General features: G+C 52.2%; 1 protein-coding gene across 1 annotated transcript in view; it reads right to left on the bottom strand.

Moving 5' to 3' along the window:
• The window catches only part of VWA5B1 (von Willebrand factor A domain containing 5B1), a 64,068-nt gene that overhangs the window by 33,018 nt on the left and 16,104 nt on the right, over positions 1-14,946 (bottom strand). The window contains exons 2-7 of the mRNA XM_011970347.1: positions 11,071-11,235; positions 8,829-8,981; positions 7,226-7,496; positions 4,434-4,579; positions 3,388-3,519; positions 2,612-2,736 (exon numbers count right to left, since the gene is read on the bottom strand). Coding sequence (XP_011825737.1) covers positions 2,612-2,736; positions 3,388-3,519; positions 4,434-4,579; positions 7,226-7,496; positions 8,829-8,981; positions 11,071-11,209 — 966 coding nt within the window. The 5' untranslated portion in view covers positions 11,210-11,235. The remainder of the gene's footprint in view (positions 1-2,611; positions 2,737-3,387; positions 3,520-4,433; positions 4,580-7,225; positions 7,497-8,828; positions 8,982-11,070; positions 11,236-14,946) is intronic.

Raw genomic sequence — 14,946 nt, forward strand, 5'->3', positions numbered from 1 at the left:
TTTCCTCACTCCACACATTCCATCCTGCAGCAAAGCATTGCCAGTCCTGCTGCTAAGATGCAGCCTGAATGCGTCCATGTCTCTCTGTCTCCACTGCTACTGCCCATGTTCAGGAGAGGACTGTCTCTGTCTCTGGACCTTTGCAATAGTCTCCTCCTGCTCTCTTTGTCCAACTTTTATCTCCCTGTGGTCCACTCTGCAGAGAGCAGCCAGAGTGACTGTTCTTGTCATTCTCTTGCTCAAACAGTGCCCTCCCCGAATACTCTAAACCATGGTTTAGGAAGCCCCCTGTGGGCTCACCCCTGCCTACCTGTCCACCTCCTCTCTACCCACTCTGCTCCCTACATTTCAGCTGCACTGACCTTCTTCCTGTTTTCCAAACAGGTCACCATTGTTCTGCTTCCTGCTCTTTCATCCCTTGTGCCCTCTCCATCCATTCCTCCCACGGTGGGCTCTTGGTCATCTGCCAGGTCTCATCCTCAGACAGGCTTTTGCTGATACCCAGCTAAAGAACACCCAGCACCTATAACTTGTGGTCATATCACCCCTCTTGATTTGCTTTTTCATTTTTATTTTTTGAGACAGAGTCTCGCTCTGCCACCCGGCTGGAGTGCAGTGGCACTATCTCGGCTCACTGCAACCTCCGACTCCCTGGTTCAAGCGATTCTCCTGCCTCAGCCTCCCGAGTAGCTGGGATGACAGGCATGCACCACCACGCCTAGTTAATTTTTGTAGAGACGGGATTTCACCATGTTGGCCAGGATGGTCTTGATCTCCTGACCTCGTGGTCCGCCTGCCTCGGCCTCCCAGAACGCGGCGATTACAGGGGTGAGCCACCGCGCGTGGCTTGATTTGTTTTTTTTCCTCAGTCTTTCCATCCCAGAATACAAGCTCCATGAAGATAAAGACTGTGTCATTCTCAGTATTGCCCCCCTAAGATTTATTTGTTGAATGAATAAGTGAGGGAATTAATCTGTGTGGGCCTTTTTGCCTGCCACTGATCTGTGTGTGCATCTTTTCTTTTTTTTTTTTCCCTTCAGCCTCTGTTTCTCTTGGCATCTCTGTCTCTTGCGCGTGGTGTGTCCTTCTATGTGATTTGCCCTCTCCTTGCTAAACCAGGGTTTCTGACAGCTTGTCCCACCCACTCTTCCTGATTGATGTTCACCCTGTGGATACCCGCAACCCACTCTTCTCCCTGCCAAGGGAACTGGCTCGCTCTCTCCCACGTGAAGCCCCTCCACCAGAGGCCACAGCCCAGACTGGCTCTTTTGATGACAGAGCCCAAGGCAGCAGCAACCACATCTGTCAGTGAGAGAAGCCACCTCCAGAAACCTTATCTTCCTCTCAGAGGGACGGGGTGGGTACCCTGGCTCAGGATTCTCTAATGTCTCCTCAAGCTGCCATTATCCAATTACAATAAACTCATCATTTCTTAGCAGCTGTGGGTTGATCGCTGTCATCCCTGGAGTTTGTGAGAATACAGGCTATTTGCATAACCAACCCAAGGTGGCAAGTTAATTCTCATTTGCTTCCACCATCCCTGAGCTAATTGATTTAAGGCTTGGCAGGCAAGGCAGGCAGCCCCAGGCCTGGGAGACCCACTGGGACCCTCTGGCATACAGGCAGCAGTTCTCAGAGCTCTGGCATTGCCACCCCCTACTCTGAGAACCTGGCTCCAACTTCTTCTCCCAACTGACTCATCTGGCTGAGGGGCACCTCTGGGAGAGCAGGTGCTTCCAGTGGGGTCTCTGTCCACTTCCTCACCTTGCCACTGCCCTGTGCCAGCTAGGCGGGTAGAGCATGGGTGGTGTTGTGAAATCCAGCTCAACTGCCCCCACAGAATCCATTCTCATCCCTTAGCCTCCTGGTCACCAAATCTAACTTCTGAGATAACAGTCTTTCCCTTCCTCCAGCTCACTGGTGATCTTTGGGTGCTAGATCTCAGTTTTCTCATCTAAAAAAGGGGCTAATGGAAAGAGATGAGCCATCATTCTGAAACCTATCTTGGCATTCAGGACCTGGCTCAGTGTGCAGGACCGTGAGTGGGAGGCAGAGCACAGGGTGTGACCTGTGGTTGACGCTCAGCCTCCAACCTTCCCTTTCCCATCCCCGTCCCCTGGCCAGGCCTCCTTGTCCTGCAGCTTCATGGGGTGGGGGACAGCTTTCCCCACTCTGCTTTTGTCCTTTATGTCATAGCAAGCAAGGGCCCCAGAGGGAGGAAGAGCAAGAGGCTACTCAGCTGGTGGGTAGGGGAGGTCCAGGAGGTAAAGAGCTGAAGGGTCCTGGGCACCCCTGGGGATGCAGAGGCCCAGAGGAGGCCAAGGCAATTTCTGTCACCATATGTGAATTTTCCTGGCTTACGCACCTGCGAGGTCCTGGAGAAAGGTGACCTAGCAGGAGGCGGGAACAGAGCCAGGATAATGGGGCCTCTGAAAGTGCCCTGCAGTGCCCTGGGGCCCACAGAAGGAAACACTTCTTGCCTGGTGTCTGCCTCCAGCTTGCTGCATGACCTCGGGCAGGTTACCTCCCCACCTCACTGGTTCAGTGGAGACCAGGCCTCAGTGCCACCCCAACTCTGCCACCATCCGCTCCCCGCCTCAGTTGCCCTCACCTTCCGCTCTGCACTGCTGTTCTTCTTCATCCCTTTAATGAAATCTGTTCTTCCCTTCAAGTGCTGGTCAAACTCTCCCAGCGTCATGTCCCCTTTCTCTATCAGGACATGGGGCATATGGGGCTCTGCAGAGATGAGATCGACTCTCAGCACTTGGCCAGGTATCACAGAAGAAGGATGCTGGAGGCTTTGGTTTAGGTGCAAGATTCTCACAGGGGTGGGACTCCCAGTTGGAAGCAGGGTGGAAGCCCTGGCTGCCTGAAGCAGTGTAGGGCTTGGGAAGACTCCTTAGCTGGGAGGCAGGGGAGCCTAGTGGCCATGGGTGACTCACTGCCCCTCTCTGGGCCTCAGCTGAGCCATCTGTAAAATGGTAGTGGGATGGGGTTAAATGCCTCTCTGATGTTTTCAGGTCCTGACATTCTGTGAATTCTTGAACAGACAAGAATTTCTCCTTGAGGCTACAGAATTTCCAGGGTCTCACTGAACTTTGGTTTTCAAAGATCCCCTGCTCAGCTGGCCTGGGGTAAAGTGTCCTGATGGGTGGATGAGACCCTAGGCCTCTGGAGCTTGAATCAGGGCAGGAGACACTTGATTCCACCAGCTAGAGCCAACTTTCCTGGGAGGAAAGTAGTGGGTCTCCTCTCCTTGGCCACACACCCCCGAGCCTTTCCCTGGTTAGCTAGCTGCTGGGCAGAGGGCCACATGTTCTGTCCCCACAGGCTCAGCACCTCCTCCCTCCCACAGGCAACCCAGGGGCCCGTTGTGGGGCACCGTACCACTGGGGTGGATGAGGATCTCCACAGGCCGGTCAAAGGTGTGCTTGTTGGCCAAGGTGATGATGATGCTCTTGGCCGAGCGGGCAGATGGGGCAGCATCGGCACGAATCTCGTGCGTGGGACTCTCCACCCCTGAGTGGCATAGAAAGGCAAGGGGGATATAGGCTCATGAGGTCAGGAGAGAGAGGAGTTCGCTGGGGCACACCAAGACCCAGGCCAGAGATGAGTGACATGCCAGCCCCATTAGGGGCTCCTGACCTGCAGTATGACCATGGCCAGGCTGCCTCAATTTCTCCACCTGTAAAATGCAGGCTTAGATAGATGGTGTCTGATGGCTTTTCCTGCTCTCAACTCAGGATCTAGTGGGGGTTGGAGGAGTCGCATTCTTATAGGGCACGCACAGCCCCCAGCATGCTGCCAAGCAGATGGCTCTCAGCGCTCTGTCGAAGGGTGCTTTTTTGATGGGTGCTCCATAAACGCACCTCACACTGGAATGCAATGTTGCTCTAGGAGCGCATGCACTGACAAGAAACCATATCCCAGTGTCCTTTTAAGGCTCTGAGTGGTTGTGGGGAGAACCTTCAGAGCAATGGTTCTTAATCCTGGTTGCATGTTAGAATCTTCTGGGGAGCTTTTAAATGTTTCCATGCCGAGAACATACCCCAGAATCTCTGGGAGGTGGGATCTAGGCTGCAGGATGTTCGGGTGTCTCTGGGTGCTTCTGACAAGCAGACAAGGTGAGAACCAGGAAGCAGCTTTACAGCTGTGGCCTCTAGGAGAGGACCAAGGTCCACCATTCCCCATGGATGTTCTCCCGAGGAAGCCACTGGGGTGGAAGTCGGTGGCCTTGAAATCCGTCCTGGGAAGGGACTTATCTTTGGGCTGCTTGTTGGGGCCATGGGGAATGGGGGTCCACAGGCTTTGTGTACTTTTGTTGATCTCCCATCTGGGCCAGCTGGCTTCCCTGCCCACCCCTGTCCCATCCCTGGCAGCCTTTGACTTTTGGCCTGAAGCCCTCCAATCCCGTCTGGACATCTCCCTCTCACCTGCGAGCAGACATGGCCCACGGATCTCCAGCTGGAAGTTGAACTCATACTCCATGGGGTTGGACACATCAGTGTTCAGGAGAGTCGCTAGACACAACTTATTCCAGGAGCCCGAGGCCCAGGCACCAAAGCAGTGCCTGTCTTTGCTGGAAAAGTGCCGGGAGAAGGAAAGGAGACCAGCCAGGGTGGAAGCAGGGGACCAGCGTGAGAAGACAAGGAGAGGACAATGAGTTCCAGGCAACCCAGCCCACCAAGGGGGCCCTCAGACCCGTACTCTCCCACTCAACCTGACCCCAGGGAAAGCCTGGATTCTGACGTAAGGCACAGCCACCTCCAAGGAGCACCCACGCTGGACCAGGCATCAGGCACGGTGCTCCCTAGGGGTAGCTCACGTCGTTCTCACCACAGCTCTGGGAAGATGTCAGAGTCTCTGCAGGGAAACTGAAGCTCAGTGTGATGAGGTGACTGGCTCAACTTCCCACTATTAAGAACTAGCAAAGTCCTGGCCCAGATCTCCTAGCCTAGGTCTGTCTGGCTCCATGGTGAAACGGTTTGTACTGCGTCACACCATGTCTTGAATCTCTGTCTTTGTGAGCTGCAAGCCTTGCGAGTCATTTCTCCTCTAAGTGTTTGTTTTCCCATCCTTTAAATGGGCACAATACTTTGCAGTTGCTTTGAGGACTCCAGGAGCAACTACTTAGCCAAGTGTCTGTCACCTGCTGAATGCTCACGTTTCGGGGCCCTCTTTCTTTGCGATCTCCACCCCATCTCCCATCCTGTGCTGTCTCCACAGGCACACCCCCTAAGGCTTTTAATCTATGTCCTTCCATATGCACACATCCTTGTAAAATACGGGGCAGCATTTGGGTGTGATTGTGCTTTAAGCTGACAAGATCGCCTTATATTATGAATCTCATTCGATCTCTTACTTTTTTTTTTTTGGCACAATGTTATGTCTTAAAACTCTGCCCAGGAGGCTGCAAACCCAAGTCCTCGCTGCTAACTTGATATCACTTGGGGGCATCCGTTACATTGTACTTGTTGTTCCCAGCTCGGCCTCCCCACATCCACAAATAACGCCACCATGAATATCCCTGTCTGTGTTCCCTTTGGACTTGTGAAATAATTTCTTCATGATCCCCGGGGGAAAGGGCACACTGAGGATTGCCAGATTGCTTTCCTGGGTGGCTGTCCCCATTCCTAATTCCATTAGCAGTGAACAAGCCTTCCCCTTCTCCTCACTAACACTTGGTGTCATCTGGTTTTTGGATTTTGTCTTATGTCACTCTATCTGAGCTCCTTTGAGATTCACAGGGGGTTGAGGCAGTCTTTTTCCAAGAATGTCACTCTTAACTCTGCCTGCTAGAATGGGCAGAAATAAGCGTATTAGCACCCGCTCAGTGGTATCAGGGCCTCCTGGCCTCTTGTTCCCTGACCCACTGAGGTCCCAAATGTCCCAGCTAGGCCCTGCCTCTCAAATGCACAAGACTCATCGTCACCGGCAACACTTACAAAGACAACACACAGGCTGGTGCTCTTTGGTCTAAGACTGGCTTATGCCACCAGCTTCTCTGTTGTGCCAAGTGTCGTCCTTCAAGACCATGCACGATCCCACTCATCACCACCGATCTGACCTCTCTCCTTTCCTGTCTCATTCTGCAATAGCCACACTAGCATTTCTGCTGCTGCCGTGACACATGGCACCTGCTGCTGCCTCTGGGCCTCTGCACTTGTGACTCTCCCTGCGCAAAATATTCCCTCTAGTATATGTTCATGGCTTGTCCCCTTCATTCAGGTCAGGCCACAAATGATGCCTAGTTCTTGTTTGTTGGAGCTAAAATGGCACTTGTCCCACTCTGTCCCCTTCCGTCCCCTACAGCACTTATTTTCATAGAAAATGATCTCAGCTGTAAGTGCCTTAGACTGTGACCCACCTCATTTTCCCTTCATACCACGAGGGGAGGACAGAGAAACTGTCCAGGTACGGGCTTGTCATGTTGCTCTCCCCATCCTGTTGAAAATCCTCTTAATGGCTCCTTGTTGCTTTTGGAGAAACAATCTTAGCCAGGGCCAAAGGGTGTCCGATGCCTCTGCAGCCTCATCTTGTGCCACCTGTGCTTCTGTTCCTCTCCAGTGCCCTGTCCTTGCTACCCCAGGGCCTTTGTCCCTGCTGCTGTCACCTACGGGAATGCTCCTCTCTGCACCTACATCCTCCTCATCGTTCAGTTCTTAGCTGAAACATCACTCCTCAGAGAAGCCTGGCCCGGCCCTTGACCCCCCAGGTTGGGTCCCTCTTTTATACTCTTAGCCCAATGAACTTCTCCTTCCTTGTACTTTTCAGTCAATAATGCATTCCAGTATACAATGAGTCACATAATTAGTTGTGTTATTTGTTGGATAATGGTCTTCCACTAAGTTCCAAAATGTCAGGAAACATACTGGTTTTTCTCCTTCTCTATCCCTAACAACCAGCCCAGTGTCTGGCACATCATAGGTGATCAGAAAGTACCTCTTGAGTAAAGTTATGAAATTTGGACAGCTTGGAAATGCTGATTCCAAGCTGTCCAAATTTCATAACTTCTGGCCAGTACCATTACAGGGCATTTCAGAGATGCTTTTAAGTGCTCTAAAAGTGAGCAGGGGAGAAGCAAATGGCTCAGAGGGTGGCAACCGTACAGCAGAGCCTCCCCATCTCCTCCCTGTCTCCCCCACCCCATCCCCTACTAATGTCACCTGATGCACGCTCTGTTGCCCACCTGGGACTCTGATTGGTCTGGGCAGGGCTTCCTTACCCCTGGGCCTGTTGGTTGGAGGTGCCAGTGCTCTTGGTGCAGAACTGGGGCACGGTTGGGGCACAGACAGCAGGCAGAAGGACCCTCACAGCCCCACTGGGCAGCGTCGGGAGCTCCGAGGAGGTGCTGATGAAGATGGCGACGTTCTCCATGGGGGCAATGGTCCCCAGGTTGGCCACAAACAGGATCCGCTCCAAATCCTCATCCAAGGTCACCTTTCCCGGTGTGCAGGAACGAGGGGCGATGGAAACCCCCTCTTGCAGAACGTTCCCTAAGTGCCAGGCTGGCGTCAGGGGCTGTACATAGATTATCTCTGATCCCCTCTAAGATTGCTCTTGTGGTAAGTGAGTGGCCCCATTTTGCTGATGGGAAAATCAAGGCTCAGCTTGAGGGTGTGTGTTGTGAATAAGTAACCTGTTAAACCAGGATCTGAACCCCCATGTGTCTGACTCTAGGCCTGTGAACTTTCCACTCGACCTTGCTGGGGGTGGAAAACTTGGACTCACAAAACCCCAACAGAGGGTCACATCTTCATCCCCTAAATTCTACTTCCCAACCCAAGAACCAAATAAAAGCATCCCCCGCCCTTGGGGATCCATACTTTTGCTCATGCTCTTTCCTTTTATCAAAACACCCATTTCTTCGTCCCTGCTTACCCAGTCTACCCACCCACCCAACCCCTCCATGAACACCTTCCTGGTCCCTGATCTAGGCTGGTCTTTTTCTCTAACATCATCACAACCTCTTTTGACACAGTCACTTTCCACCCCCTGTTCCCATCATGGTTACTCCTAGACAGATCCTAACTAACCTTTTGGACTGTGATAAATCATAACAACTCAGGGACAACTTTGCACCTTATACAGGATGAGTGTTCATTGAACATTTTAATAACCACTTGAACAAACTTCACCTTGATCGTAGATCCAACAGTAAGAATCTCTTACATTGTATTATACCTGGTCTATGTTCTTGCCCTGGCTCTTCCACCAGCATGCTGTGTGATGTGCTGCCTAAAAGGCACTAACAGCTGCCTTTCACTGACCTTGAGCCAGTTGCTCTTCCTCTCTGAGCCTCAGTTTCCTCAGTAGCAGGCATTAGTAGCCACGCTTTGAGTATTTACTGTGATGTGAGTCCTCTGCCTGCATTATCCTGGTTGAGTATCGGGTGAGGACAGCTATTTATTCCATTTTAAAGAGGGGGTTAATTTTTTCTCTAAGCTCACATTTGTAAGCAACAGGAAAGGGAGTCGAATCCTGGTGTGACTTGTCTCACAGCCTCTGAAATTAAAAGATGTGTTATTCTGTTTCTCTAGAGAGACCTTTAAAATCCTTTTGTTACCTTCCTTCCTTTGATCCTCACACACTTTCGAGTGACAACAGAAAGTCAATTACCTCTGTCTTACAGACAGTGAAGCTGAGGTTCAGAGAAGTTAACTATTGGCCCAAAGTGGCACAGGATTCCATCCAGGATCCCTGACTAGTTCAGTGCTCTTTCTCTCTCATGTTCTGCTGCTATCCTTGCAGTCAGCCTGAGGCTCCAGCCTAGGCAGCCTCTGGCTGGCCCAACCCAGGTCCCGCTGCAGCCCTTCTGGTCTCCTTACCTGTGACTGTTGGGGATCGAACATGGGAGGCATCAAAGTGGCCGCTCTCCAGCTTGGCTTTGTCCTTGATCTGTACCGTCACGACACGGTCGGCAATGACTGCCTCAAAGCCGATCACCGTGGTGCACTCATCCAGGGGGTACACGAAGAGGCCTGTCAGAGCAGGGCCCAGCATCGCGAGGTGCCCCAGGCCCACCCTGCACACCCCTTGCCTGGAAGGAACCTGAATCCTTGGCCTGCTGGTTGGGTGGTGCCCACTGCCACTCAGCGGATGCCCAGAGGCCTCGGCAGCAAGCCAGCTCTGGGACCAGGTGGGTAAGTGCAGCGCCAGGGCCAGCTCTTATTTTGCAGGTGTGTGAGCCTGGTGTGGCCAGAACTTCTGATTTTCCAAGAGAGTGAAAACATGGGTTTTTATGGGACTTGTGTGCGCCTCATAAAGCACATCTGTGTGGTCAGTTTTGTCCATGGACCACAAGTTTGCCACCTGTGGCATGGAAGATTGGGGCTTTGGAGGAAGACTAGGGTTCTAATCCAGGCTCCGTCATGTTTCCTAGCCAGGTGACCTTGGATAAGACACTTAGCTTCTCTAGGCCTCCTAGCACCACCTGTAAGATGGCGATAATGAAGCCTATTCCCAGGGTCGTAGTGAGAACTAAAAAAAATAGGCATCAATTATGAAGCCACGTGCCACACATTATTATATCTTAGTGCTTCTCAAACTTTAGAAGCTCACAAGTGACCTGGGGTCTTGTTAAAATCTAGATTTGGATTCAGTAGCTCTGGGGTGGGGCCAGAAATCCTGCCGTTCTGAAGCAGCTTGTGAGTAATGCTGGCGGCTGGGGATCACGTTGACAGTGTTAAGGTCTTGTTTTATCTACCCTCTTAATATCGGGACAGCACAATGCTGGGTCCAGGGTGAGCCCCCCACAAACCCCGACCTCCGCTCCCTCTGGGGCTCAGTTTCCTCATCTGTAAAGTGGGGGGACTTGTGCCTTCTGCATGTGGAAAGCCAAAGGGCTGTTGGAAGTAGTTTGGGTATTTAGCTCCCTGAGTCTGCAGGTGGATCCTAATTTAAGTCGCCCTCTCTAGGTTTCCTTGAACACAGGAACAGGGCCATTTGCCCTGTCCGGGAAATTTCTAAGGGGAAGAAAGTTTCCCTGCGGCTCCCTTGGGTAGTGTTGGTCCCCAGGGCAGCCCTGCAGGGGTTTCAGAATCTCAGGTGGGGCTGAGGTTTTGTCACCAAAGGTTGGTGACCACAGACACGAAGTTTGGTGGCTAGGAGGCCCCATCACTGCGGATAGGAAGGGAATCCTGGCCGGTGCCCTCCTGGCCTTCCCACAACTCCCCTCCTGAAGTGGAAGGAGAGGAGTTTGATTTACAAATGACTCTGGCAGGCCAGTGTGCCTCCATACCCCTGACTGTGGTTCATATTCACAGATGGTTTCTCAGTCCACAAAGTCCTGCCTACTGTGTTACCTCATCGGCTCCGCCACGACCCAGGGCATCTGGACAGTGGGGAGGAACATCCTGATTTTGAGGTGGTGGCAGCTTCCCCAGGGTCATAGGAGCAAGAACCATGGCTAGGAGTGGAGGCTCCTGGCTTTGACTGAGTCTTGATGCCTCTCCTCTTGTGAAGCCCCCTGGAGAAAGTGTGGGACTGACCAGTGGACAGTGTGCCTTGTGGGCTGTAAAGTGCAGGGACAGTCTGGCACTGTGGCTCAAGCCTGTAATCCCAGCACTTTGGGAGGCTGAGGCGGGTGGATTGCTTGAACTCAGAAGTTCGAGAGCAGAGTGGGCAACATGGCAAAACCCAGTCTCTACAAAAAATACAAAAATTAGTTGAGTGAGGTGGCACATGCCTGTAGTCTCAGCTACTTGGGAGGCTGAGGTGGGAGGATTTCCTGAGCCCGGGAGGTGGAGGCTGCAGTGAGCCGTGATCGCACCACTACGTTCAAACCTGGGCAACAGAATGAGACCCTGTCTCAAAGAAAAAGAAAAGTGTGGGGATAGTTGGCTGGGGCTGAACCCAAACTTCTTCAGCTCAAATCCTGACCCTCCTTGCTATTAGCTTTGGGGCCTGCAAAGCAGAAATAGTCTCACCGTTTTACAGATGAGGAAACAGACTCGGAGGGGTGGCGTGACTCGCCTAAGGTCAGTTAGCAAGTAAATGTCAAGACAGGGATTCAATATGGAGGAGGCAGTGGTCCCGGGGAGCCGGGGAGGCCCCAGCAGGTGTCCTTACCCTGGAAGGGCTGGGCTTCCAAGTTGCCATAGGTGAGGGAGGCAGTTAGGCCCAGGGCATAACCACTGACACAGGAGGTAACGTCAGACGCCGTGAGGGGCAGGGCTGCCCCCGTGATCCAATTCAGCAAGCCAGGCATCCCGCTGGCTACTCAGCCTTCAGAACCTGCAAGACAAGGAAGGGCAGGAAGTGGGGAGAGGCTCCCCCAAGTCCCCCCAACCTAGATTTCCCATTTCAGACAACCCCAACCAATCAAAGCAGCATTGTTTTCATTTTCCCCAAGAACTTCCTAGTTCCTGGGAAGGAAGTGACCGCAGGATAACTACCATTCTTCCCTGAGAAGAGGAGAAGTGGCCATTCTCTTCCTTTCATTTCACAGGTAGAGAACCTGAGGCTTGAAAGCATGTGACCTGTTGGGATTCACTCAAATGGTTGGAGCACAGTCAGGGCTAGAGTCCAGGTAGCCTCACGTTCAGCCTGGAATTCTCCCAACAGACCATGTGGGGAAGGCAGTCGAGGGGCTCAGACTCTGACCCCATCCTCTGTGTGTCCTGTAATCCCTAAGCCTCAGATGTTGCCTCTGCAGAATGAGGACATTGGAATAGCTCACCACGTCCTTCCTTCTCTGACTTCAGTGAGCCTGCTCACTGCAGTGAACACTTGGTATGTGAGGGCCACCCCCAATAGTCACCAAAGTAAGGGGAGCCACATTCTTCCAGGTGTAGAGGCCAAAACCTGGGAGTCATTCCTGCACCTCCTTCCCACCTCCCCACCCCAACACACACACACAGACAATCCATCGCCAAGACCCATGTGTCATCTCTGGAAAAACCCTTGTATCCATCCACATCCTCCCTTCGCAGCCACCAGCACCTTGTCCCAGGCCACCACCACCTCCACGTGGACTGCAGCTCCTGATCTGCCTCTTGAATCTACTCTTGCCCAAGAATCCATTTTGCACCCACTCACCAGAACAAACATTCTGGACACATAAACAGGACAGGTCTCTGCTACCCCACTTCCCTCTTGTACTCACCAATGAGTTCCCTTGCTCCTTGGACAGAGAACCAAAGTTTAAGGTGGCCTGGGACTCTATGGGGTTGGGCCCCTGCTGGCCTCCCCAGCCCAGCATCCCCACGGTCCCCAAACACACCCTGTGGGTCTCAGCAGTTTCCACTCCGGACACGTGTCCTGCTCCTTCCATCCCTGTGCTTGCTGCTCCTCCCAGAAGGCCCACCCCACCCCCATTTTTAAACTAGTAACCCCCTACTCATCTTTCGTGGTCAACTCGGGTTCCCTCCGCAGGGAGGCCAGACCAGTGTGCCCAACATCCTCTGTCATCCCCGCACAGAGCTGAGTTTCTCTTCCCAGGAGTATCTCTAACCATTTGTTGTGCTGCGTTCTGTTTCTGAGTGACGTCTGTTACTCTCTGTTTCCCGTTTGAGCATAGGCGCTATATACATGGGCATGGGCCACATCGACTTTGGTTTCACTACCTGCTTTATGTTGATTGAATGAAGAAGAGAATGCATGGCTTTCATCCTTGCAGCATGAAGGCCTCCACAGCATTTCTCAGGACCGTGTCTCAATGATCTAGGGCCTCCCAAGACCCCCGCCCAAGTAATCACATGCCTTGAAGAAGTAGGGTGGGAATGGAAAGCAAAGTCAAATGAAGGGTGTGGAGTAGAAGTTTGAGGTCAGATTCCCTCTGGGTTTTCCTGTCTGTGGGGTCGGTGCCAGGCAAAGCTTCCCTGGGCTGGTAGCCTGCTGCCCTTTATTTGCAAGGCTATTCAATGAGTGCTGAGTACCCTGCTCTTTCTCAAAGAAGGGACTGTTTCTCCTGGGTCCTCTCCATGTCCCCAGTTGAGATCCTCAGGTGCTCCCCCACACCCCGGCACCCCGCCAGGCCAGCAGTGGCTTTTTAATTATGTTCTCCCTCTGGGCTCAGGCCCAGCCAGCTCTGGGCTTATCTCCTGTCGGGCTGACTGACAGCAGCAGGCAGATAAAGAGCCGGGAGGGAGCTGCTGTCTCCCCAAGTGGCCTTCTCTTAGGAGATCTCTCTCCTGGTGGCCAGAGCAAAGCCTGGCAAAGCCTGGCAACTTCAAGGGGGTGGGGAGGCAGGGGGCAAGGGGGTGGAGAGGCAGCCTTCATTTCCTGACAGAGCCACGTCTCCCCCTCCCAACGTTCTCTCTCTCCCACCACCCCCGCCCGCATCCTGGTTTGCTCCTGCCTGGAATACTGATTGGGGAATGCAGCCTTAGGGAGCCAGCACCCAGACATGCATTGAACCCAGGCCTCAGCTCCAGTCCACCTTGGGGTGAGGTTCTGCCAAAGGCATCTTATCCAACCCAGTCTACCCACACTGTCCCTGGCCCAGGGAGTGGGGCTTAGATGAGGGACATCTGATAACAGACGGCAGACTCCCTCAGCGTTGACCCTTTAGGAATGTCATGCAGCCATAAAAAAGAAGAAAACCATGTCCTTTGCAGCAACACCGGTGCAGCTGGAGGCCATTAGCCTAAGCGAATAATGCAGGAACAGAAAACCAAAAACCCCATGTTCTCACTTGAAAGTGGGAGCTTAACATTGTACACTCGTGGACATAAAGATGACAGTAGTAGACACTCGAGATTACTGGTGGGGGAGGGAAGGAGTGGGGAAAAGGGTTGAAAAACTAACTGTTGGGTACGGTGCTAACTACCTGGGTGACGGGATCAGTCATACCTCAAAACTCACCATCATGCAATATATCCATGTAACAAACCTGTATATGTAGCCCCTCAATCTAAAATAAAAGTTGAAATTATTTTAAAAAACCATACACACACACACACGCAAATAAAAAACCAAAATCTATATTATGGAAAAAAAGAATGTCAGAACCCCTTGGAAAGAATAAACTTTAAATCCTGTGGGGGCCTGGTAAATGCCTATTTTTTATCAATTCATCCAGCATTGATAAGCACCTACTGTATTCCAGGCTCTGAATTAGCCACTGTCTATATAAGGATGAGACCCAATCCAAATGGCAAGGAGTTTATAATGTGGCAACAGAGGAAATGTGGGAGTGGGGGAAGGTCATAGCGATGACAGCTGGAATTTATTAAACATTGAAAATGTGCCAGGCACATATATTATCTCATTTAATCCTCATAAAACCTTCTAAGGTATTATTCTTCTGCAGATGAGGACGGTGAGGCCTCAAGGGAGTGTGCTGGCTTTGGATGTGGGTTTGGGGTACCTCAAGGGCACACAAGTAAATGGGTACACGTGTAGGACTTTCTCCTCGGAGGGGCCCAGGGCCATCCCCATGAGAGATGGGGACCATAAGGACCAGAATAGATTATCTGAGTGTCTTCCCTTCCAGCTCTGTCCCAACCTGGGCCTCAGATGGGTGTGGGCCACAGGAATCACCCAGGGACAGGGACAAGGCCATGGCATCTGCGGTTCAGAGTGTGGGAAGCCAGGGTTCAGTCTTAGGAATGTTGTCTGGTGTGAGTGGGGCTTGTCAAGTGTGTGAGGGTCAACACTGTGTTTACCTTCCCCACCTCCTTCCTCAGTGTGCCACACAACATGTCTTTGCCCAGTTCCTTCACTTTTGGGATGCTGCGTCTGGAAAAGAGCTGGTGAGGTGAGAGAAACCAGAAAGGGATTGAGTGGAGCTGGCAGAAAGGGCCAGGGGAGAAGAGGGAGGGAGGACTTAAAGAACAAGGGAGGGAGGACAGGGGAGGGCAGGAAAAAAGGATTTTTAAGAATGAGTGCCCAGAGTTATAACTTGGATCCCCTCTCATATTCTCTAAGAGGCACATAGAAAGATTGGAATGATTTGAGGCTCTGGACAGTGTTTTCCTGATGAAACGCTGGGCCAAACCTGGA

The sequence above is a fragment of the Mandrillus leucophaeus genome, unplaced genomic scaffold, assembly GCF_000951045.1.
Source record: "Mandrillus leucophaeus isolate KB7577 unplaced genomic scaffold, Mleu.le_1.0 Scaffold944, whole genome shotgun sequence".
In the NCBI taxonomy this organism is placed as follows: Eukaryota; Metazoa; Chordata; class Mammalia; order Primates; family Cercopithecidae; genus Mandrillus; species Mandrillus leucophaeus.